The 22,645-nt window shown below is 48.0% G+C and overlaps 1 protein-coding gene across 3 annotated transcripts in view; it reads right to left on the reverse strand.

Annotated features, from left to right (window-relative positions):
• Positions 1-22,645, reverse strand: part of KAZN (kazrin, periplakin interacting protein) — a 288,079-nt gene that overhangs the window by 45,055 nt on the left and 220,379 nt on the right. For all 3 annotated transcript variants that reach the window (XM_053281101.1, XM_053281102.1, XM_053281100.1), the window contains one exon: positions 9,832-10,023. In XM_053281101.1, coding sequence (XP_053137076.1) covers positions 9,832-10,023 — 192 coding nt within the window. The remainder of the gene's footprint in view (positions 1-9,831; positions 10,024-22,645) is intronic.

The raw sequence follows: 22,645 nt of genomic DNA on the forward strand, positions 1-22,645 counted from the left end.
AGCTTCAGACCTTGCCTATGCTGTGACCTCAGTCGGTGGCCTTAAGCACAGATCACTCTCCCTTAGCTTCAGCTGCAATATGGGAATAATGATACTTTGGAGGACATGACAGCACTCTTCAAAAACCTGAAGGGCTGTCACACAGAAGTGGGCAAATGCTTGTTCTCTGCTTTCCCAGAGGGCAGGACTAGATCTAATGGGCGTCAGTTACAGGAGGGTAGATTTTGGTTGACCATTAGGAGAACCTTCTCAACGGTAAGAGTAGTTCAACAACAGAACCAATGAGGTGGATAGGTTTCTCCCTCGCTGGAGGTTTTCAAGTAGAGGCTAGTAAGGTGTATTGGACATCTTGTGTTGGACCAGATTGGTTTAGGCTGTACTGGGCATTTTTTCCCCATTGAACTGTAACCAATAGAGCATGTGTTGAACCAATTCCAATCATTGGCCCAATCTGATGCACAGTCCTAGTAGACACAAAACATAGGGGTGTGCATGAACCAAAAATCATGGTTCAGTCTGAATTTGAATCGAATTTGAACTGATCTACGTGCTGCCAAATCAGTTCGGTTGAACCGACCAGTCCGGTCCATTTGACCGAACCAGTCTGGCGGTTCGGGTGGCTAATATACTTGTAAAGGGGGATCCAGTGAGGATTCCTCTTTACATGTACAGGGGTGGAGGACCCTGGTAATGGTAAGGGGTGGCCAAGTGGGGGCAGTGAAGGAGGTAATAAGATTCTTACCTCACTGGTGTGGCTGCCGGCACCGACACTCATCACCAAGCCTGGTTCGGTTTGATCGTGGACCGAACCGCCCCGGTTCGGTCCATGATCGAACCTCTCAACCAGCCCAGTTCGAGGTGAACCGGTTCGGCAATGAACCATTCATGCACACCCCAAACAAAATAGTTGACAGTGCCTTGAAATCTTCCCACGCAGTCTATGCAGAGAAAAGCACACAGAATAACTGAGACCTGAAATGAAAGAATGACAGACAACAAACCCTGCAGATTCAGAATGCTTCAGCCGAGCTAGAAATGCGGTGTGTGTGTGTGTGTGTGTGTGTGAGCGAGCAGCGGATTCCAGTCTTCTGTTAGCAATTTTAGCTATATACATTTTAAAGGAAACTCATGTATTTCTTCCAAGAGGAATAACCTCTCCTGAATACCAAACCCTACAGGCAAAATATAAACTGGTATGCAGATTCCCAGAGGTCTGCAATGAATTCATTCAATAGCTGATAACCCATAGAAATTTGCCTGTTCTAATTAGTGACAGTTTCCCAGGTTCTTAAAAGATTTATGGCAAACTGAGAGTGGGAAAGTGTGTAAAGCAGCTGAGCTGTGCTAGGAATTGCTCCCCCCTCCAGATATCAGAGGAACAGACTCTGAGATTAATGACTTGGGAAGGGAAAACATCTTCCAGTGGTCGATCCAGGGCCAGGATAAGAGGTCTTGGAGGCCTGTGCACACAATTCATCATAGCCCACTCAGCCTAGAACTAGACTTTGAGGTTCCTGGTTCAAGGAGCCTCAGAGTCCATGACACAGGGGCGGCCGTTCCATGAGGCAAAATGGGCAGTTGCCTCCGGTGGCAAATTGTCGGGGCACCATCAGGGCAGAAAGATACTTGCAGACCAAACCTAGCAAGGGGCACTGCTCCTCACAGTCCTTGCAAAGCTATGCTCGCCCCGCTCTAAAGGCCCCCCTGCAGAGGTTGGCCTACAACTCCCATAATCCCTGGCTATTGGCCACTGTGGCTGGGGATTATGGGAGCTGTAGTCCAAAAATAGCTGGGGGAGGGCTAAGTTGAGCAGGCCTGGGCTATATATTAAGGATGCCTGCTAGGATCATATTGCACCCACTCTGAAAGATCTGCACTGGCTACCAGTTTCTGGGAGTCATCTGGGTGGGGGATCTGCCGCTCAGCAATGGCAGGAAGATCGTTTGTGGGGGAGGTAAGCATTTCGCGGCTTCTTCCCCTCGCCCCTTTTCAGACCTTTGTCCCGATCGTGAGAAAGGGCTCAGTGTTGACATGATCTATAATGTGATTACATAAATGTGCTACAGTATATAATTTTTGGAAGTTTGTTGGTTTTTAAATAATGTTTATATAGTCATAATTGGATTTGGGGGATTATTAGATTTGGTTTTAAGCCCTTTGGTTTTAGATTGTGAGCCCTGTGGGGACAGGGATCCATCTTATTTATTTATTTCTCTATGTAAACTGCTTAGTAAAGAAGACTAAACTGATGACAACGGGTATAGCAACCAGCCTCAGAATTGGTAATGAAGACATTGAAGTGATGGGTAGCTTCTGCCTTTTAGGATCGACCATCAACAGTCAAGGATCCAGCAGTCAAGAAAGACGCCGCAGACTAGCACTTAGTAGGGTTGCAAGGAAGGCCTTGGAAAGGATATTTAGATGCCGTGATGTGTCTACACCTACAAAGATTAGAATTGTTTGGAAAATGGTTTTTCCCGTGACACTCTATGGATGCGAAAGCTGGACTTTGAAGAAGCAAGATAGGAAAAATATTGACGCTTTTCAGCTTTGGTGCTGGAGAAGACTTTGGAGGATCCCATGGACAGTCAGGACAACAAACAAATGGATCCTAGAACAAATCAATCCAGAATTTTCACTCCAGGCACAAATGACCAGATTCAAACTATCGTACTTCGGACACAATATGCAAAGAAGACCCAGCTCCCTCGAGAAGTCCATAATGCTGTGAAAAGTTGAAGGAAAAAGAAGAAGAGGACGACTAGCAGCCAGGTGGATGAACTCGATGACGACAGCAATGAATGCACCACTGAGAGACCTTCAAGCCAAGCTGGAGACAGATCATCCTGGAGAGAATCTCTCGATGTGGGCGCTAAGAGTCGACACCAACTTGATGGCACTTAAACCATCAATGTAAACTGCTTTGGAAACTAGTCCAGCACTCCAACCACTATACCACGTTGGCTCTCATAAGACAGACATACTACTTACAATCAGTCCTAGCTAATGTAATGCATTACAATCTGAGTTCAGTTCAAATTAATGGACATGTTTTATAGAGAGAGCTCTCCCCAACAGTTACATCTGAAACAAATGGCTAATTACTTGAGGTCGACAAAGCGCTTAATAAATAATAAGGGGACCCACAGATAAGTTGCTATTAGTTCTCATTTTTCATTTACAGGGAATAAATGCCAAAAATTAATACATTTTGGATGTCCCCTCCCCCCCAACAAAAAGATGACTCTCCTCCTTTCCTTCAAAAAATAATTAGTTCTAAGGCGTAAAAAAGGATTCACTAGACACTAGAGAACTTCATTCCAAATAGGATTAATAAGAAAATTAATAGAAATGGCCACAAACGTTACGCACAGATGAACAATTGCAGTAACAGATTAATAGCACTTGTTATGAGAGAACAGTTGTAAAGGACTAAGACGGGGAATGTCCCACAGCAGGGTTTCTTAACCTTGGGCCCCCAGATGTTGTCGGACTACAACTCCCATCATCCTCAGTCACAAAGGCCATGTCTGAGGATGATGGGAGTTGTAGTCCAACAACATCTGGGGGCCCAAGGTTAAGGAACCCTGTTCCACAGCAACCCAGTGATGTAGATTCTAGTCACACAAAAGCAATGGGTATCAATGTTCTCTCTAACAGGGATTCCCATATGTTGTTGACTACAATTCCCAGATTCCCCAACTGCAATGGCTTTTGCTTGGTGATTATGGGAGTTGTAGCCCACAACATCTGGGGATCCCTGTTAGAGGGATCACTGGTGGGGATTCCTGAAATTTGGGGGGATACTCAGCTACATCCAGTCCAGAAGAATCGCTGGCTCCTAAATTGACACCTTTTACTCAGGTGGAAGGTCTGATTGATTTTGAACTGAGTTTCACCATCCTCCAGTTCATTACTGATGCCACACATGCACCACACACCTTATTGCGCTGAAAAGAGAATACTGAAGACACTTCAACCCAGATCTCTGGACAGGCTCTCCCAACGGCTTCATGAAGATCATGGAGAGCATGGGAGATCCTGTGGCAACGCAAAGGACAATTTCCCTTGGTGGCATCAGCACAGCAGTGCCACCTGGGACCTTCTGGGGCCTCTGCTTGAAAGGAAGGAGTGGAACCACCTCTGAAGAGGAGAAGGATAGAAGATAGAATCTTCTAGAAGAATCTTCTAGACTTTAGAACAGGGGTGCTCAATGTTGGGTCCCCAGATGTTCTTGGACTTCAACTCCCATAATCCCCAAACAAAGACCACAGGGGCTGGGGATTATGGAAGTTGAAGTCCAAGAACATCTGAGGACCCAACGTTGAGAATCCCTGCTTTAGAAGATAGAATTAAGGTTCAAAACTATCTAGGCAGGCCTGAATAGTGGGCCAAACCCAACAAGAGGAGGCTCGACAGGCACAATTGCAAAGTCCTGCATTTGGGTAAGAAAAATCAAATGCACAGGAAGACCTGGCTTGGTAGCAGTACCTAGGGGGAAGGAAAGACCTTAGTGTCTTGGCACTGGACAATAAGCTGAACATGAGCCAACAATGTGATGCAGCTGCTAAAAAAGCTAACGCCATCTTGGACTACATTAACAAATGCACAGTGTCGTGATCGCAAGCATTAATAGTTAGACTCTCTTCCTTGCTGGTCAGGCCTTGCTTGGGATACTGTGTTCAGTTCTGGGCCCTTTGAACTGAACACTGTGTTCAATTCTGGGCAGTAGCCAATACATTTAATTCACAACAGGAAGGTTTTTGTTTGTTTCTGTTTTGTTTTGTTTGGGGCTGGGGAAGGAAGTGGGGGAAAAGATTACGAGTGGAGGCACTGCAGACTGTATGTGCTTTTCTTTCTGTATATTGTTAGTTGCTTTAGGGAAACCATCCAATAAACTATTAATAAAAAAGAAAGACATTCATGAACTGGAACAGGAGGACAGCCAAGAAAGTGAGGGGTACATAAGAACATAAGAGCAGCTTTGCCGGATCAGGCCCCAGGCCCATTTAGGCCAGCATCCAGTTTTGCACAGTGGCCCACCAGATGCTGCTGGAAGCCACAGGCAAGAGATGAAGGCATGCCCTCTCTCCTGCTGTTACTCCCCTGCAACTGGTACTCAGAGGCATCCTGCCAAGCTCGGTTCGAGTGAACCCCACCCCCCCAAAAAACCCTACTAAAAGTACATTAATCCATGAAAAGCAACTCTCACCATCAAAAGAGCTAGCGTGGCATAGTGGTTAGAGTGTTGGACTAGGACCGGGGAGACCCGGGTTCAGATCCCCATTCAGCCCCATTCAGCCTTGCTTTCTGGGTGACTCAGGGCCAGTCACGTCTCTCTCAGCCTAACCGACCCCACAGGGTTGTTGTGAGGACAAACACGACCATGTACACGGAAAAGTAGACAGAACTGTCAGCCGGGATGCCAAAGGAGGAAAAGCCAAGGAATAGCAGAATGCTGGACCAACATTGAAGCAGAACCAGGAGGAACGGCTTATCTCTGTTTCCACGAAGCAATCCAACCTTGTTTGGTGCCGTAGCTTATTTTTATCCAGCGACTCTTTACGCCAATCTTTCCACTTTCCCTCCAAGTCTGTTGTTGTCTTTCCCACCCCAGCAAGAGCAAAGAATAAGACAGCTTATCATATTATTTGCACTATAGTAAACACACTATCGGCAGCCTCACCAGAAATGCATTTGAATGCACCTCAAAGGCGAATGGATTAATCCTTATTTTGCATTCAGGCTATGACGAAGTAAGCCGCTCTTCAGCAGATCTCGGGACTTTAAGGGGCTCAGGAAAACGGCATCTCAGCGCTCTGGCATGTTTGGGAAGGTTTTAATAGGAGAATATTCATCAAAGGGAGACACAGCTCCATATAGGAGCCTTCAATCTCCAAATGAGAATTAACATCTGTTACTAAACACTTGGCTGGCGCAGAGCTGGAAAACGCAGCGTCACGCCAAAGCAGAGAGCTGCTGAGCCGCTGAAGCAGATCCAGAGACGCGGCGACACGCGACAGGAAAGCTGGTGGCAAGGAAGGTCTTTCCCGGCAGAGACCCTCACCTTGTGAGGATGTGCAGAGCCCTGCACTGGTGTTGATTGCCCAGAAGATTCTCTCCCTTTCCCCACAAGCATTCTAAACGGCCTCACAATATTTTGTCCTCAGTGTCCCCTTGCAGGGATGGAGGAAGGCAAGAGGGAATATAGGAACATAGGAAGCTGCCATATACTGAGTCAGACCATTGGTCCATCTAGCTCAGTATTGCCTTCACAGACTGGCAGCAGCTTCTCCAAGGTTGCAGGCAGGAATCTCTCTCAGCCCTGTCTTGGAGATGCTGCCAGGGAGGGAACTTGGAATCTGGATGCTCTTTCCAGAGTGGCTCCATCCCCTGAGGGGAATATCTTACAGTGCTTACACATGTGGTCTCCTATTCAAATGCAACCAGGGCAGACCCTGCTTAGCAAAGAGGGCAAGTCAATCATGGGAGGATTAAGGAGACCCTACATAGGAACATAGGTAGCTGCCATCTACTGAGTCAGACCCTTGGTCCATCTAGCTCAGTATTGCCTTCACAGACTGGCAGCGGCTTCTCCAAGGTTGCAGGCAGGAACCTTAATCATGCATATCTGGCATAACGTTTTATTATACTGCTGCAAGCCGCCTTCTTAGCACTGGGTTACAAGACATGCTTCTCCCCCAGCTCCCCTACCACACAGTGCCACTTCTGCCTGCTTGCAAAATACATGGCACCCTTACAACTTTGGAGTTTAATGTCTCTTGACGGCATCTCTCTGCAACCTTTGGAAAGGAACCAGATGAGTGAAACCTACACGTGGTATGACAAGGGATTAAAGTCTATATTTAGAGTCTCTCTGTGCCAGCATGTACTGTGCGAGTCACTTCCTCCTGCTGGTAATTTGGATGGATGGGAAGAAACCGGGATTGTCGGTCCCGTGGGGCTAAGAAATGCCAACTCCATGCTAAATTCTGGGTTCATGGGTAGAGGGAAACCTCTCAGAGATGGGGCCACTAGTGCCGGTGGCTTTAAGCATGGATTAGACAAATTCACAGAGGCGGAGAGCCGGTCTTGTGGTAGCAAGCATGAATGGTCCCCTTTGCTAAGCAGGGTCTGCCCTGGTTGCATAGAAATGGGAGACCAAAAGTGTGAGCACTGTCAGATATTCCCCTCCTTAGGGGATGGAGCCGCTCTGGGAAGAGCAAAAGAAGGTTTCAAGTTCCCTCCCTGGCAGCATCTCCAAGAGAGGGCTGAGAGAGATTCCTGCCTGCAACCTTGGAGAAGCCGCTGCCTGTCTGTGTAGGCAATACTGAGTTAGACCGACCAATGGTCTGACTCAGTATATGGCAGCTTCCTATGTTCCTATGGGAGTTGTACTTCCGTATCATCTGGAGTGTCACAGTTTGGGAAAGAAGAGTCAGGGCTGAGCCATGGGCAGCAGCCACTAGGAGGCACAAGGCTAGATGCTAGCACTGGGAGAACCTGGTAACTCAGGGATCAAAACCTGGAGCCGAAGGTCAGGAGCACGCCGGAGATCAAGCCATGCAGAGAGATCAAGGAGGTAAGCAAGAACAGCCGCACCAGCAGCGAGGACTCATAGGAACATAGGAACAGAGGAAGCTGCCATATACCGAGTCAGACCCTTGGTCCATCTAGCTCAGTATTGTCAACACAGACTGGCAGCAGCTTCTCCAAGGTTGCAGGCAGGAGTCTCTCTAAGCCCTGTCTTAGAGATGCTGCCAGGGAGGGAACTTGGAACTTTCTGCTCTTCCCAGAGTGGCTCCATCCTTTAAGGGGAATATCTTGCAGTGCTCACACATCAAGTCTCCCATTCAAATGCAACCAAGGCCGACCCTGCTTAGCTAAGGAGACAAGTCCTGCTTGCTACCCCAAGACCAGCTCTCCCCTCTTGATCCTCTGACAGGCTCCTATGCCAGGGATCAGAGCAGGTGGGAGGGGCCCTTCTGGAGGCTGGGAAGATCAGCAAAACGTGTTCCCTGCGTGCATGTTCAGAAAGCCTCTGGCTGCAACGTCTTGTAGGTTGCTCTGGACATCCGCCAGCAAAAAGTAGGGAAAACAGCACTGAGAAGCAGCCGCAGCCAGGGGAAAGGATGGGTGCCAAAAGCACTGAAACCGTAGCCCTATCCAGGCATGATGCTGTCAAGCCCCCATGGGCCCATTTCTGGAAGGGACCGAGCATTCCCGGGAGCCAGGGAGTCAGCAAAAACCACTTCCCTTACCTGTGCACGCCCAGCTGCTTGGGAGTCCTCTGGCTGTGTGAAGAGCCGTTTGGCTGTGAGGATGCAGCGCCTTCGGTGTCCCCAAAGGCCACTGGCCTTTGGATCACTGCCCCGCACTGCCCACCGGATTTTTGCTTTGGCAATCAAGGTAACCAGGCAAAGTGGTGTCTCTCTTATATTTTGCAAGGGGAGAGAAGCTGTCCCTATTCAGACCAGCAGAGCCTCTCTCCCTGGGGCTGTTGCCGGTGTCTCCCTTGGGTTTGCGATACAATACGATACGGCGATACAATACAACAGCTATTTATATACCACTTTTAGACCCATCATTGGGACCAGTGTTCCCTCTAACAGGGATCCCCAGATGTCCTTGACTACAACTCCCAGAATCCCCAAGCAAAAGGCACTGCGGCTGGGGATTCTGGGAGTTGTAGTCAAGGACATTTGGGAATCCCTGTTAGAGGGGTCACTGTTTGGGACAGGGACCCATTATGCCATACATTTTGCTTTGAGAACCTTTTTGTTAAAAAGTGGTGTTGTTTTTTTGGGTTCAGAAGTTGTTATACCAGTTTTTAACAAAAAGGCTCTCAAAACAAAATGTATGACAAGATGGCTCCCTGTCCCAAACAGTGTTCAAATAGTTAGCTGCCTTATATTGTGTCAGTCCATTTGTTCTTCTGGTTTAGAACTAGCCACTCTGACTGGCAGCAGCTACTCCAAAGTTTCAAGCAGGAGTCTTTTCCCAGGCCTAGCTGGAGATGCTGCCAGGGATTGAACCTGGGACCTTCTGCGAACAAAGTGGACATACTATCACTGAGCTTACTTTCTTTCTTACATTTCTATAACACCCCATACAAAAAAGTCCCTGGGTAGTTCACAATCAGGTTGAATTCTCCAGGCGGACTGCGCGGACCCCACCCGTTTACCTCTTAACGGTTTCACGCCCTCTTGAACTCTCTCTTCAAAGTTCTTTTCAATTTCCCCTTACGGTACTTGCTGACTATCAGTCTTGTGCCAGTATTTAGCCTTAGATGGAGTTTACCACCCGCTTTGGGCTGCATTCCCAAGCAACCCATCTCTGTGAAGACCCGGTCCCGGCGCGCCGGGGGCCGCTACCGGCCTCACACCGTCCACGGGCTGTGCCTCGATCAGAAGGACTTGGGCCCCCCACGGGAGTGGAGCCGGGGAGGGGGTCTTCTGTATGCCACATTTCCCGCGCCCCACGGCGGGACGGGGATTCGGCGCTGGGCTCTTCCCTGTTCACTCGCCGTTACTGAGGGAATCCTGGTTAGTTTGGTGTGGGTCACCACAGCCAATCAGATTACGTGGCAGCGCGGGCAAATGAGGCCCATGACAGCGAGGGCAGTGAAGAAGAAGAAGGAGGAAAAGGGTGAGAACATGTTTGTAAGACATGCAGACATTTGCTGGAAATGGGAGGCATTTTTCAAACCGACACAAACCGACACAAACGAAGCAGGCCAATGTGTCGCCTGCATTTTGCAACACAAGGGAGGAAATGGAGGTGCTTCCTCCGGGTCACAGTGGGTGGGGAGAGGGATGCCCCCCTTCTTACCTTGGAGGGCTTCTTTGGCTCTCGCTAACTCCTGCTCTTTCTGGGCCAGCTGGATCTTGAGTTCGGTGGCGGAGAGGATCTCAGTGGACTTGCCGCCGTGGGTGTCCTCCAGGTCTTTCGTGAGCATCTCCTTCATTTGCCGGAGCAAATGAACTTCCTCCTGAAGCTGGGAGACCTCTTCTCGGAGGAGCACTGAGAGGAAAGAGAAAGACAATGTGAGGAAGTGAAGGGGGCTGGCACCCTCAGGAAGATCAACCGGATCCCAAGCGTCCTTTTGCTTTTCTAGATGCTGCAGAAGAACCCGCCATAATCAGCGACAGCAGGGTGTTTCTCGGAAGCCCCTGGGAAATCCCCATGGGTTTGCACTATCTTCTGCTTAGCAGGGGGAGAGACACCAGCAACAGCCACTGGAGAAATGCTGCACTGGGTCGAATAGAGTCAGTTGCTCCTGTTCCTCCGGGAAGTTTCCACACCCGGCTTTTACCCCGAATCTCCTCCCATTCAAATCTCTCACATACATCTCCCACATCTCCCGTTCATATCTCCCACATCTCCCGTTCATATCTCCCAGCTCTCAAGTTCACATATTGGGCAGATTTACCCTGAAGTCCCTGTGCGCTCTCGGGGAGCACTTCACACCCAATTTGGGTTTTTCACTGCTCGCTAGAGTGCAACCCAACAGGGGCGTAACTACTATTAGGCAAGGGGAGGCGGCTGCCTGGGGGCCCCCATGCCTCGAGGGGTCCCCCAGAGGCAAGCCACATGTGAAGTGTGTGTGTATCAGCGAGGGGCCCATTTTGAAATTTTGTTTCTGGGCCCTCTCCAGCCTTGTTACACCCCTGCAACCCAATTTATATCTGGGGTAAAAAGATCCACTGTTTCCATCTGGGGTTTCTTGGGATAGCGTTGAGATCGCAGTAAAGCCTCTCGGGAAACCCACAGTAAAACCTGCTGTGTGGGGAACTCCCTGGTGAATCCAGTATGTTTCTTTTCAGACTGTAAGCTGCTTTGGGGCAGGGACCTATTTTCAGGCCATCTTGTGGCGAAGGTTTGGACAGCAGCCTTGCTAACTGGACAAAGGGGCACCTTTTAAAGTGATCGCTCTTTTTTGCTTAGAAGGGGAAGTTTAGCTGCTTCTCTTCAGCACAGCAGAACATCCATCCCTCTCAGTGACTGTTGTTGGGGCCTCCTTTGAGGGTCCCCCCACTCTGCCTTTTAGATGGTGAGTCCTTTTGGGGGCAGGGAACCATCTCTCATTGGCTCTTGCCATGGAAGCCACTTACAAAATTTGCTTGTTGAAAAGTGGCATATTAATAGAAAGAACATTCATTCATTCATTCATTCGATTTCTATATCGCCCTTCCAAAAATGGCCCAGGGCGATTCACACAGAGAAATAACAAACAAATAAGATGGATCCCTGTCCCCAAAGGGCTCACAATCTAAAAAGAAACATCATATAGACACCAGCAACAGTCACTGGAGGTACTGTGCTGGGGACGGATAGGGCCAGTTGCTCTCCCCCTGCTAAATAAAGAGAATCACCACGTTAAAAGGTGCCTCTTTGCCAAGTCAGCAGGGGTTAACAACGATAACAATATTCCAGGCAAGAGAACCAACATTTGAACTCTCTATAAAGATTTGAAGCAAGAAAGCACACCCGGGGCGGGGGGGGGGGGAGAAACAGGCCAGAAATCCGGGCATGCTGTCGTCTGGGGGGGTTGGTAACAGCGGTGGTGGGTGGGCTGGCCGGAGGTGCAGATGCTCTGCACTTGGCCCAGCCAGTTGTTGTTATTGTTCTTGTTAAAATATATATAATTATACCCCGCTCCTGCAGGACATTACTGCTCAGGGCGTCTCACAACAATAAAACAGATACAATGAAAAATAAAGCTAATACAATTAACCAAGTTAAGTAAACAAGTTAGAAGTCCAGGCTAAAACCACAATCAGAATTAAGTTGCAAATTAAAAGGTATTTAAAGAGCTAAAAATGAAGCATTATAAAAACGAAAAACTAAAGAACAAGACACTTAGGGCACCTTACAAAACATGACACTCTACAAAGCACAAGAGCCCAGGTTCCCTCCTGACCGGAGGAGTTGACAATCTCATGTTTGACTCAGGGAGACCACAGAGAAAATGGAGGAAGATGAAGGCAAGGGTGAACTAGGGAAGAATATTTTATTTTGTTTGATTATTTTTATTTATTTTATTTTAAAACGTCTATGCCACCTTCCATTAAAATAATCTCAAGGAGTTTTACAAAACATTCAACAATATAAAACCATAAAAACTACACAATAAGAATCAAAATGAAATTAAAAAATATATACACATCTAATTAAAAGTTTAAAAAACCTGTACAATATAACCATAAGGTACAACACAGCAGCAAAAACCCCACTCATTTAAAAGCCTGGGTAAAAAGCCAAGATTGTACTTGCTTTCTAAAAACTGTGATGGCTGTGGAACTGCAATAAATATAATTTATTGAAGTTCCGCAGGCATAGGATGGTGGGTGCGAAGGCCTCATGGGGGAAAATTGAAGATAGCACCACCAAGGTAGTTTGTGGTACAAGAGGCAAGAAGAGAGATATTCATTCTGGAATATAGGAACATAGGAAGCTGCCATATACTGAGTCAGACCATTGGTCTATCTAGCTCAGGATTGTCTTCACAGACTGGCAGTGGCTTCTCCCAGGTTGCAGGCAGGAATCTCTCTCAGCCCTGTCTTGGAGATGCTGCCAGGGAGGGAGCTTGAAACCTTCTGCTCTTCCCAGAGCAGCTCCATCCCCTGAGGGGAATCTCTTTCAGTGCTGCTCACACTTCTAGTCTCCCATTCACATGCAACCAGGGCAGACTCTGCTTAGCTAAGGGAACAAGTCATGCTTGCTACCACAAGACCAGTTCTCCTCTCCTGCACATACTATAAAGATACAATGCCCCAGAATGAGGGGGTGCTTCATGTCCCTGCCCCAAGGAGACTGCAATTACATTTTCAAGAGTGGAGTGGAAAACACAAAGTCAAGATCAGTAGAGGAAAAGGCAAACAAGAGGACAGGAATACAGTTAAAGCTTCAGAGTTGTGCTGAGCAGGGTGGCCATCTAGAGAGAACACAGCACATCTAGACAAACAAGGAACATCACACAAATTGAATGCCATCCTTTCACAGAATCATAAGAGTTGAAAGGGGTCTTAGCCATCTAATCCAGTCCCCTCCTGGTTGATGCAAGACATCCAGCATTGGATCATCCCCAACAGATGGCTATCCAACGTCTACTTGAAACCCTGCAGGGAGAGAGAACTCTCCCTCCCGAAATTATTGATTCCATTGTTGAATGCTCTTACCAGTAAGAAGTTGCTCCTAACGTTCAACCAACACCTACCATCCTGTACCGTATGTCCAATGCCTCCATCGTCTGGGGCAGCTCAGAACAAGCCTTCTCTTAAGGTCATGCATAAGAACATAGAAACAACCCTGGTGGATCAGGCCCAAGGCCCATTCAGTCCAACATCCTGTTTCACACAGTAGCCCACCAGATGCCCTCTCTCCTGCTGTTACTCCCCTGCAACTGGTACTCAGAGGCATCCTGCCTTTGAGGCTAGAGATGGCTCACAGCCACCCGACTAGTAGCCATTGATAGACCTCTCTACTGTGAATTTGTCTAAGCCCCTTTTAATGCCATCCAAGCTGCCATCACCACGTCCCATGGCAAAGAATTCCATAGATTAATTGTACGCTGTGTTAAAAAGTACTTCCTCTTGTCAGTCCTAAATTTCCCGACCTTCAGTGGAATCAATGGAATCAATGTGGAAAAGGCCAAAAGCTGTGGGGGAAAAAGCCAGTTCCATGCTAGGGATCATTAGGAAGGGGACTGAAAATCAAACTGCTCATATAATACACCTTCTACACAACAATGGTGCGGCCACACTTGGAGTACTGCATACAATTCTGGTCACCAGCTCACCACATCTAAAAAAAGACATTGTAGAACTGGGAAAGGTGCAGAAGAGGGCAACCAAGATGATCAAGGGCCCAGAGCACCTTTCTTAGGAGGCAAAGCTACAACACCTGGGGCTTTTTCGTTTAGAAAAAAGACGACTGCGGGGAGACATGGCAGAGGTCTATAAAATCATGCATGGTGTGGAGAAAGTGGAGAGAGAGGAATTCCTCTCCCTCTCACATCACACTAGAACCAGGGGTCATCCCATGAAATTGATTGCCGGGAATTCTAGGACCAACAAACGGAAGTACAGATGAAACTCGGAAAATTTGAATATTGTGCAAAAGTCCATTAATTTCAGTAATGCAAATTAAAAGGTGAAACTGATATATGAGACAGACGCATTACATGCAAAGCGAGATAAGTCAAGCCTTAATTTGTTATAATTGCGATGATCATGGCGTACAGCTCATGAAAAACCCAAATCCACAATCTCAGAAAATTAGAATATTACATGGAACCAAGAAGACAAGGATTGAAGAATAGAACAATATCGGACCTCTGAAAAGTATAAGCATGCATATGTATTCAGTACTTGGTTTGGGCCCCTTTTGCAGCAATTACTGCCTCAATGTGGCGTGGCATGGATGCTATCAGCCTGTGGCACTGATGAGGTGTTATGGAAGACCAGGATGCTTCATTAGCGGCCTTCAGCTCTTCTGCATTGTTTGGTCTCATGTCTCTCATCCTTCTCTTGGCAATGCCCCATAGATTCTCTATGGGGTCAGGTCAGGTGAGTTTGCTGGCCAATCAAGCACAGTACACTGTATACTTTTCAGAGGTCCGATATTGTTCTATTCTTCAATCCTTGTCTTCTTGGTTCCATGTAATATTCTAATTTTCTGAGATTGGAGATTTGGGGTTTTCATGAGCTGTACGCCATGATCATCACAATTATAACAAATTAAGGCTTGACTTATCTCGCTTTGCATGTAATGTGTCTGTCTCATATATCAGTTTCACCTTTTAATTTGCATTACTGAAATTAATGGACTTTTGCATGATATTCTAATTTTCCGAGTTTCACCTGTACTTTTTCACACAATGCATAATCCACTTGTGGAATTCTCTGCCACAAGACGCGGTGACAGCCAACAACCTGGATGGCTTTAAGAGGGGTTTGGATGACTTCATGGAGGAGAGGTCTATCAGCGGCTACTAGTCGGAGGGCTATAGGCCACCTCCGGCCTCAAAGGCAGGATGCCTCTGAGTACCAGTTGCAGGGGAGTAATGGCAGGAGAGAGGGCACGCCCTCAACTCCTGCATGTGTCTTCCAGCAGCATCTGGTGGGCCACTGTGTGAAACAGGATGCTGGACTAGATGGGCCTCCTTGGGCCTGATCCAGCAGGGCTGTTCTTATTAATCAGCTTCTGTTCTCCCTGTGTTTGTGTACTAAATTGCGTGCTCTCTCTCTCTCTCTAAACCACCATGGGATTTTTAATGAAAGGCGGTATATACTGTAAATTTAACAATAAATAAACAAATAAAATAAATGATTACACTCTTGGAACAGAAGCTAATAAGAGATCATTTTTCACTTCCCCAGACACACTGAATAGGAGGCAATAAAATGGGTATGAGGGCATAGCCACTATTGGGTGAATGGGTTCAAAGAACCCGGGCCACCGTCCCTCAGGGGCTGCTCTTTAAGTCAGGGAAGAGCCACTCCTGGCTGCTCTGTGAACACAGCACTGGCCTGGATCTAACTCCGCATGGCCCCGTTCGGGAGACAGACCTCACACCCCGCGCGCCTGACGTCAGACGCCGAGCCATGGCTAACCCCCGCATCTCACATCAGGCGTAGGAGAAAAGGGCCGCGGCGGCAGCCGGACAAGGACCGTCCCTGGTCTGGCTCAGCTAGTGAATGGGTAGAACCACCATGGAGGATATATTTTTAATTAATGTGCCTGGGAATCTTTGTTGAGTGGGACTTATTCCTGAGTAAATGCCACAAAACGTTCTTGGCCGTGGAGATGGGTACCACCAGATAATATAGTGCTATACTGGGTCCTCTGTGGAGCCTCCATTTTAAATTCCACTTCCAGTTACCCATGGAAAAACAATGCCTCAGCAATGGAGAAGGGCTCCAAGGAGAGAAGACAATTCTTCTCTGCTTGAAACAGGGACTGCAGAATTCCCAAAGAGAGGATAAATGTGCAGTGTTTGGGCTTATTGGTATGGGACACACACACGTGAAGAACAGCAACTTCTCCAGCGAGCCATTTCTGTGTGATTTTTCTGTGAAATCAGAAAACTTGCATATTCTCTACAAGTTGATCTAATAAGAGAAATGTGCCTGGGAATGGCTTTGTATCCCCAGCACAGCAGAACCCTGGGATTCCAGTATTAAAAAGGGACAGAGCAGGAAGTTTGGAGGATCTGACAAAATCAGCAGCTTGGTTAGATAGGAACATAGGAAGCTGCCATATACTGAGTCAGACCATTGGTCTTTCTAGCTCAGTATGGTCTTCACAGACTGGCAGCAGCTGTTCCAAGGTTGCAGGCAGGAATCTCTCTCAGCCCTCTCTTGGAGATGCTGCCAGGGAGCGAAGTGGGAACCTCGATGCTCTCCCAGAGTGGCTCCGCCCCCTGCTGCTCACAATTCTAGTCTCCCTTTCATATGCAACCAGGGCAGACCCTGCTTAGCTAAGGGGACAAGTCATGCTTGCAACCCCAAGACCAGCCAGGTGGCACCAGGGACAGATTCTAGAAAATAGGGTCAGCCTCTATTAAATTGGTGATGCTGATTATGTCCTCTTGCCCCAAAACCTTTCCTGTCTCTCTGCCATTGCTGAAGAGAGGAAGCGGCAGGAGCCAGGGGCTGCTCTCAGATCCTCAGCCAAGAGAAGCCGCCTTCCCCTTGTAACGAAACTGAAGCATAACCATTATCTGCTGTCATGTTCTGCCGGAGGCCAATTTGGAGGAGAACGCCAGATGGAATCTAGCAACCATTCATGGAGGCGCCACCTTCAGTGAGAGGGATGCCACTTTGTGCAACCATGTGGATGTTTTGTTTTGAGCCCAGATGGACAGAAAGCTGGGATGTAAGTGATACAAATCATAAACAAATCAAAGGCTTCTCAGAACCAATTTCATCTCTGTCTCCAAAGGTCATTAAATTCACAAGTCGCCAGGAGGTTGATGTTGATGTGTATGTGTGTCTCCTGTAGTTCAGAGTTGTGATCCTCAGTAAAGGTGAAGGTAAAGTTCTGCTGTCGAGTCGGTGTTGACCCGTGGCGACCACAGAGCCCTGTGGTTGTCTTTGGTAGAATACAGGAGGGGTTTCCCATTGCCTTCTCCCATGCAGTGTGAGATGATGCCTTTCAGCATCTTCCTATTTCGCTGCTGCCTGATAGAGGTGTTTCCCATAATCTGGGAAACATACCAGCAGGGATTTGAACCGGCAACCTCTGGATCACTAGTTAAGTCATTTCCCCGCTGTGCCATTACGTGGCTACGGTCTTGTGGTAACAAGCATGAATTGTTACCTTTGCGAAGCACATTTGCATTTGAATGGGAGACCACATGTGTGATCTAAGTTCCCTCCCTGGAAGCATCTGTGCCATTAGGTGGCTCGTTATCCTCGGTACATCCAGGTAAAGTAAAGTTGTGCCGTCGAGTCGGTCTCGACTTGTGGCGACCACAGAACCATGTGGTTGTCTTTGGCAGAATACAGGAGGGGTTTACCATTGCCATCTCCCACACAGTATGAGATGATGCCTTTCAGCATTAGGTGGCTCGTTATCCTCAGTACATCCAGGTAAAGTAAAGTTGTGCCGTCAAGTCGGTCTCGACTCGTGGCGACCACAGAACCCTGTGGTTTTCTTTGGCAGAATCCAGGAGGGGTTGACCATTGCCATCTCCCGTGCAGTGTGAGATGATGCCTTTCAGCATCTTCCTATATCGCTGCTGCCCGATAGAGGGGTTTCCCATCGTCTGGGAAACACACCAGCGGGGATTCGAACCGGCAACCTCTTGCTCCCTAGGCAAGTTGCTTCCCCGCTGCACCGTTTGGTGGCGAATACATCCAGGCACTCCCTGCAATCCATGGGATTTCCATGCCGGTTCGGCAGGCATTGTGTGCCAGCCTGACGTTGCCTTTTAACAAGCCAGCCCTCAACCCCTTGGGACCGGGGAATGAAACCGAGAACAGAGAACTGGAGGAAATGAAATCTTTAATCCGTCTCCCCCCCGCCACTGCCGCCATCTCCTCCTCCCAGCAGCATCAAATGAAAGCAGAGCCTTTAATCTCGCCCACTGTCTAATTACAGAAAGGGGGCAACCTAAGCAAAGATGGATTGCACAGGTATGCCAAGTCGGAGAAAGGAGCGTCCCTCCCCTGGAAGGCCTAGCGAGAAGAAAGAGTCTGCCTTTAGAGAGGGGATCAAAACGCCTCCGTCGGGCCTGATCCTGATCCTAAGAGGATCCTAAGAGGATCCAATTGGTTTAAAGGGCTTAAGGACTTGCTTTGGTCCCCCTCGTGTGACTCTTATAAACTCACAGATTTGTGGGGATAATCGTGATCCTAGGCTAAGGTGCCGTCACGGAGAGCATGCCAACTGGCATCAGCACCCCAATGAGCACCTGCCCCACACTCGCTCTCTCTCTCCAAGACAAGCAAATTAATCACGCATAGAGTATTCAATCAGTGGGGAATCTAATTACAATTTGGCTGATCCTCATCACCTCCTTAACACCTGCTGGAGGCACCGGGATATCTTGGAATCTTCCAAAACAATCCCGACTTTTGAGGGGTGCTGAACGTTGCCAGGTCCCTGCAGGCCCGCAGGGTGGTCATATTCTGGCTTTACCAAATCCGGGCGCCTAATCTCCATGTGACGTAAACGGGCTTGAAAATAATTTCTGAGCCGAATCGGGACTGCGCAGAAGCTGCTGCCAGTCTGTGCAGACAGTACTGAGCGAGATGGACCGAGGGTCTGACTCAGTAGAAGGCAGCTCCCGATGTCCCGATGTTTCTAAGCAGGGGGCCGGGGGGCCTGATCCAGCAGGGTTGTTCTTCGGCTCCAGGTGAGGCCAGGTGAGACAATGGTCTCAGGTAGCAGATGACTGGAGCATGAGCACAGAGGCAAGATGTCCTCCACGCATGGCCACCAGAGAAGCGGATCGGACCCTTGCAAGCTTTCAAGGCGGGACTCTATTCACACGCCTTGCCTTGCTTGCCAGAAGAAGAGGGTGAGAAGGCCAAGCTGCTAGTGACCCTCCCTCCTTCCTGCCCCCCCACAGCAATTAACCACACTTGCAAGCTGTGCTGCCTGCAGGCGGGCCATTCATCAGGTAGAGCTGCACAGTTAACCACACCGCTGCGCTGCCTGCAGGCTGGTCATTCATCAGGTAGAGCTGCACAGTTAACCACACCACTGCGCTGCCTGCAGGCTGGTCATTCATCAGGTAAAGCTGCACAGTTAACCACAACACTGCGCTGCCTGCAGGTTGGCCATCTGTCAGGTAGAGCAAGAAAACCACGCCGCTCTACCGGACAAATGGCCAGCCTGTAGGCAGCACAGCAGTGTGGTTAACTGTGCAGCTCTACCTGATGAATGGCCCGCCTGCAGGCAGCACAGCTTGCAACTGTAGGCAGCATGGTTCTCAGGAGGGGCTGGGGAAGTGAGAGGAGCCCCCCTGGCTCCTTAAGACAAGCCGCTGCTGGGGTTATTTCCCCCCATTCCCTGCTCTTCTCTTAGAACTCACAGAACAGCTGGCCTGGAGCTCAGAGCCCACCCAGGGAAAGGATCTAGTCCACAACTCCTTCACTTCATTGGTTCTTATCAGGATAAGCTGCTCCCAGAGCAGTATCTGGATTGAATTTATTTATTACTTTAAATTTTGATATCCCTCCGTTCCTCAAAGGCATTGCAAGATGGGCAAATCATCCAGAAAGTTTAAAAACACAAACAACAACAACAACAACAACCAACTCAACAGAAACAAGAAAGCCATTACAGGTTTTCTAAAGGATAAAATGCCAGATAGAGCGATCTACGGCCACTTAAAAAACCCCCCCACACAATTTCTCAGGCAGCGATCGGCTGAAAAGCCTCCTTCAAAAGATTCTGCAAGGTCACCAAAGCAGCCTGAATCTAATGAGAAAGCCAATCCCACAAACTCACCTCTCTATTCCAAAATCCTGTCCAATTATTTCCTGTCCCCTGACTTTTAAAAATCCATTCTTGTCTGATCCAACCCTTCTTTTTTGAGAGCAAAAAGTTAAGAACGGTGGTGCAGATTCTGCGGTGAATGTTTCCTGCAAAATTCTGCTGAACGGAGTGGAAGTTGCTCAAGTACCTGATAACCCAGAGGAGGAGAGCAGGTCTTGCGGTAGCAAGCATGAATGGCCCCCTTTGCTAAGCAGGGTCTGCCCTGGTTTGCATTTGAATGGGAGACTACATGTGTGAACATTGTAAGATATTCCCCTTAGGGGATGGGGCCGCTCTGGGAAGATCACCTGCCTGCTTGCATGCAGAAGGCTCTAAGTTTCCTCCCTGGCAGCATCTCCAAGAGAGGGCCGAGAGAGACTCCTGCCTGCAATCTTGGTGAAGCCGCTGCCAGTCTGTGAAAACAATACTGAGCTAGATAGACCAATGGTCTGACTCAGTAGAAGGCAGCTTCCTATGTTATTGTTGTTGTTGTTCATTGAATTTATATACCGCCTAGTATAGAAATCTATAGGGGGTGTACAGAATTAAAACACAATATAAAACACTTAAAATTCATAAAAAGGTTTTAAAAAATCATTATAGATTTAAAAAACACATTAAAATTTAAAAATTTGATCTCAGTTTAAGCTTGGGAAAACAGGCAAGTCTTCAGGGTCCTCCTAAAAACAAGCAGAGAAGGAGATGCTCTTATTTCAACAGAGAGCATATTCCAAAACCCTAGGGTAGCCACAGAGAAGGCCCCGTCCCGACTCACCACCAAACAAGTTGGCGGCAACTGCAGCCGGACTTCTCCAGATGATCTTAATAGGCGACAGGATTCACGACAGAGAAGGAGTTCTCTTAAATACCTTGGGCCTAAGCCGTTAAGGGCTTTATAGGTAATAACCAAATCTTTGTATTTTGTTTGGGAACATATCGGCAGCCAGTGCAGTTCTTTTAGAATCAATGTTCTATGGTCCCTTCGGGTAAACCCAGAGACCAATCTGGCTGCCACATTCCGTACCAATTGCAGTTTCTGAATAAAGGCAGCCCCACGTAGAGTGCATTGCAGTAGTCAAGCCTAGAGGTTACCAGCATATGTACCACCGTTTTAAGGACATTTGTCTCCAGAAATGGACGTATCTGGCATATCAGCTGAAGCTGATAAAAAGTACTCCTGGCCATAGCCTCATCCCGAGAAACCAAGAAGCGTTTGGGATCCAGGAAAACTCCCAGACTACAAACCTGATCTTTTAGGGGGAGTGTAACCCCATCCAGAACAGGCAGATCTAAACCATCTCCCGGATCCTGACCCCCATACAGACAGTACCTCTGTCTGTTTCCTCTGTTCGTAGCCAACCCTTTTGACAGTGAATCTGTGCCTCTCTTCTTTCCCTGAGCCTCCGGGCACTTGCTTTAGAAAGAATTCTTTGTGGCTCAGACTAAACCACCAGCTATTCACTGTCGACCCAAACGCTTTCAAAAGAGAACATTATTGTATCAAGAGATGCCAGAGCTCCTGTTGCAACAAAGTGCACATGGGAAGCTGCCATATACTGAGTCAGACGCTTGGTCCACGTAGTTCTGTATTGTCTACACTGACTGGCAGCGGCTTCTGCAAGGTTGCAGGCAAGAGTCCTTTCCAACCCTCCCTGGAGATGCTGTCAGGGATTGAACCTGGGACCTTCTGCACGCAACACAGGTGGTCTACCACTGAGCTACAGATAATCCTGATGAACATATAGCTGCCAAACAGTGTCAGACCCTTGATCCATCTAGCTCAGTATTGCCTGCTCTGACTGGCAGCAACACTCCAGATTTTCAGGCAGGCAATTTTTTCCACCCCACCCGGAGATGTTGCCTGCAAAGCAGATACTCTTTTGCTGAGCTATAGTCCTTCCCCAGATATCTTTCCCCTCATATCTAAGGATGAACCATAAACTATTGAGCAAACTTAGTTGACTGGAAAGTGGTGCCAGGGGGTGATGGGAGAGGTAGTTTTTACAAAACCACTCCCTTTCTCAATGTTCCTGCTGACTCCCTCTGTTCATAGTCCTGGCAGTGGCAGCACTTGCATTCTCGGGTGCCCTGCACACAATTTTCTCATTGTTTTTACTCACTGATCACCTCAGCAATGCTTGAACAATCAGCAACATTTCCTGCCCTTCATCTGACTTAGCTTCATGATGCTAAACATAGTCAATCAGATGTGGCTCTGTGGTGAGGTCTGAAGCCAAATCGGAGTGAAGGCAATGCATCTGAAGCCAAATCAGAATGATGGTAATACATCTGAAGCCAAATCGGAGTGAAGGCCATGCATCTGAAGCCAAATCAGAATGACAGCAATACATCTGAAGCCAAATCGGAGTGAAGGCAATACATCTGAAGCCAAATCAGAATGACGGCAATACATCTGAAGCCAAATCGGAGTGAAGGCAATGCATCTGAAGCCAAATCAGAATGATGGTAATACATCTGAAGCCAAATCAGAGTGAAGGCAATACATCTGAAGCCAAATCAGAATGACGGCAATACATCTGAAGCCAAATCGGAGTGAAGGCAATGCATCTGAAGCCAAATCAGAATGACGGCAATACATCTGAAGCCAAATCGGAGTGAAGGCCATGCACCTGAAGCCAAATCAGAATGACGG

This window comes from Hemicordylus capensis, chromosome 16, assembly GCF_027244095.1.
Source record: "Hemicordylus capensis ecotype Gifberg chromosome 16, rHemCap1.1.pri, whole genome shotgun sequence".
In the NCBI taxonomy this organism is placed as follows: domain Eukaryota; kingdom Metazoa; phylum Chordata; class Lepidosauria; order Squamata; family Cordylidae; genus Hemicordylus; species Hemicordylus capensis.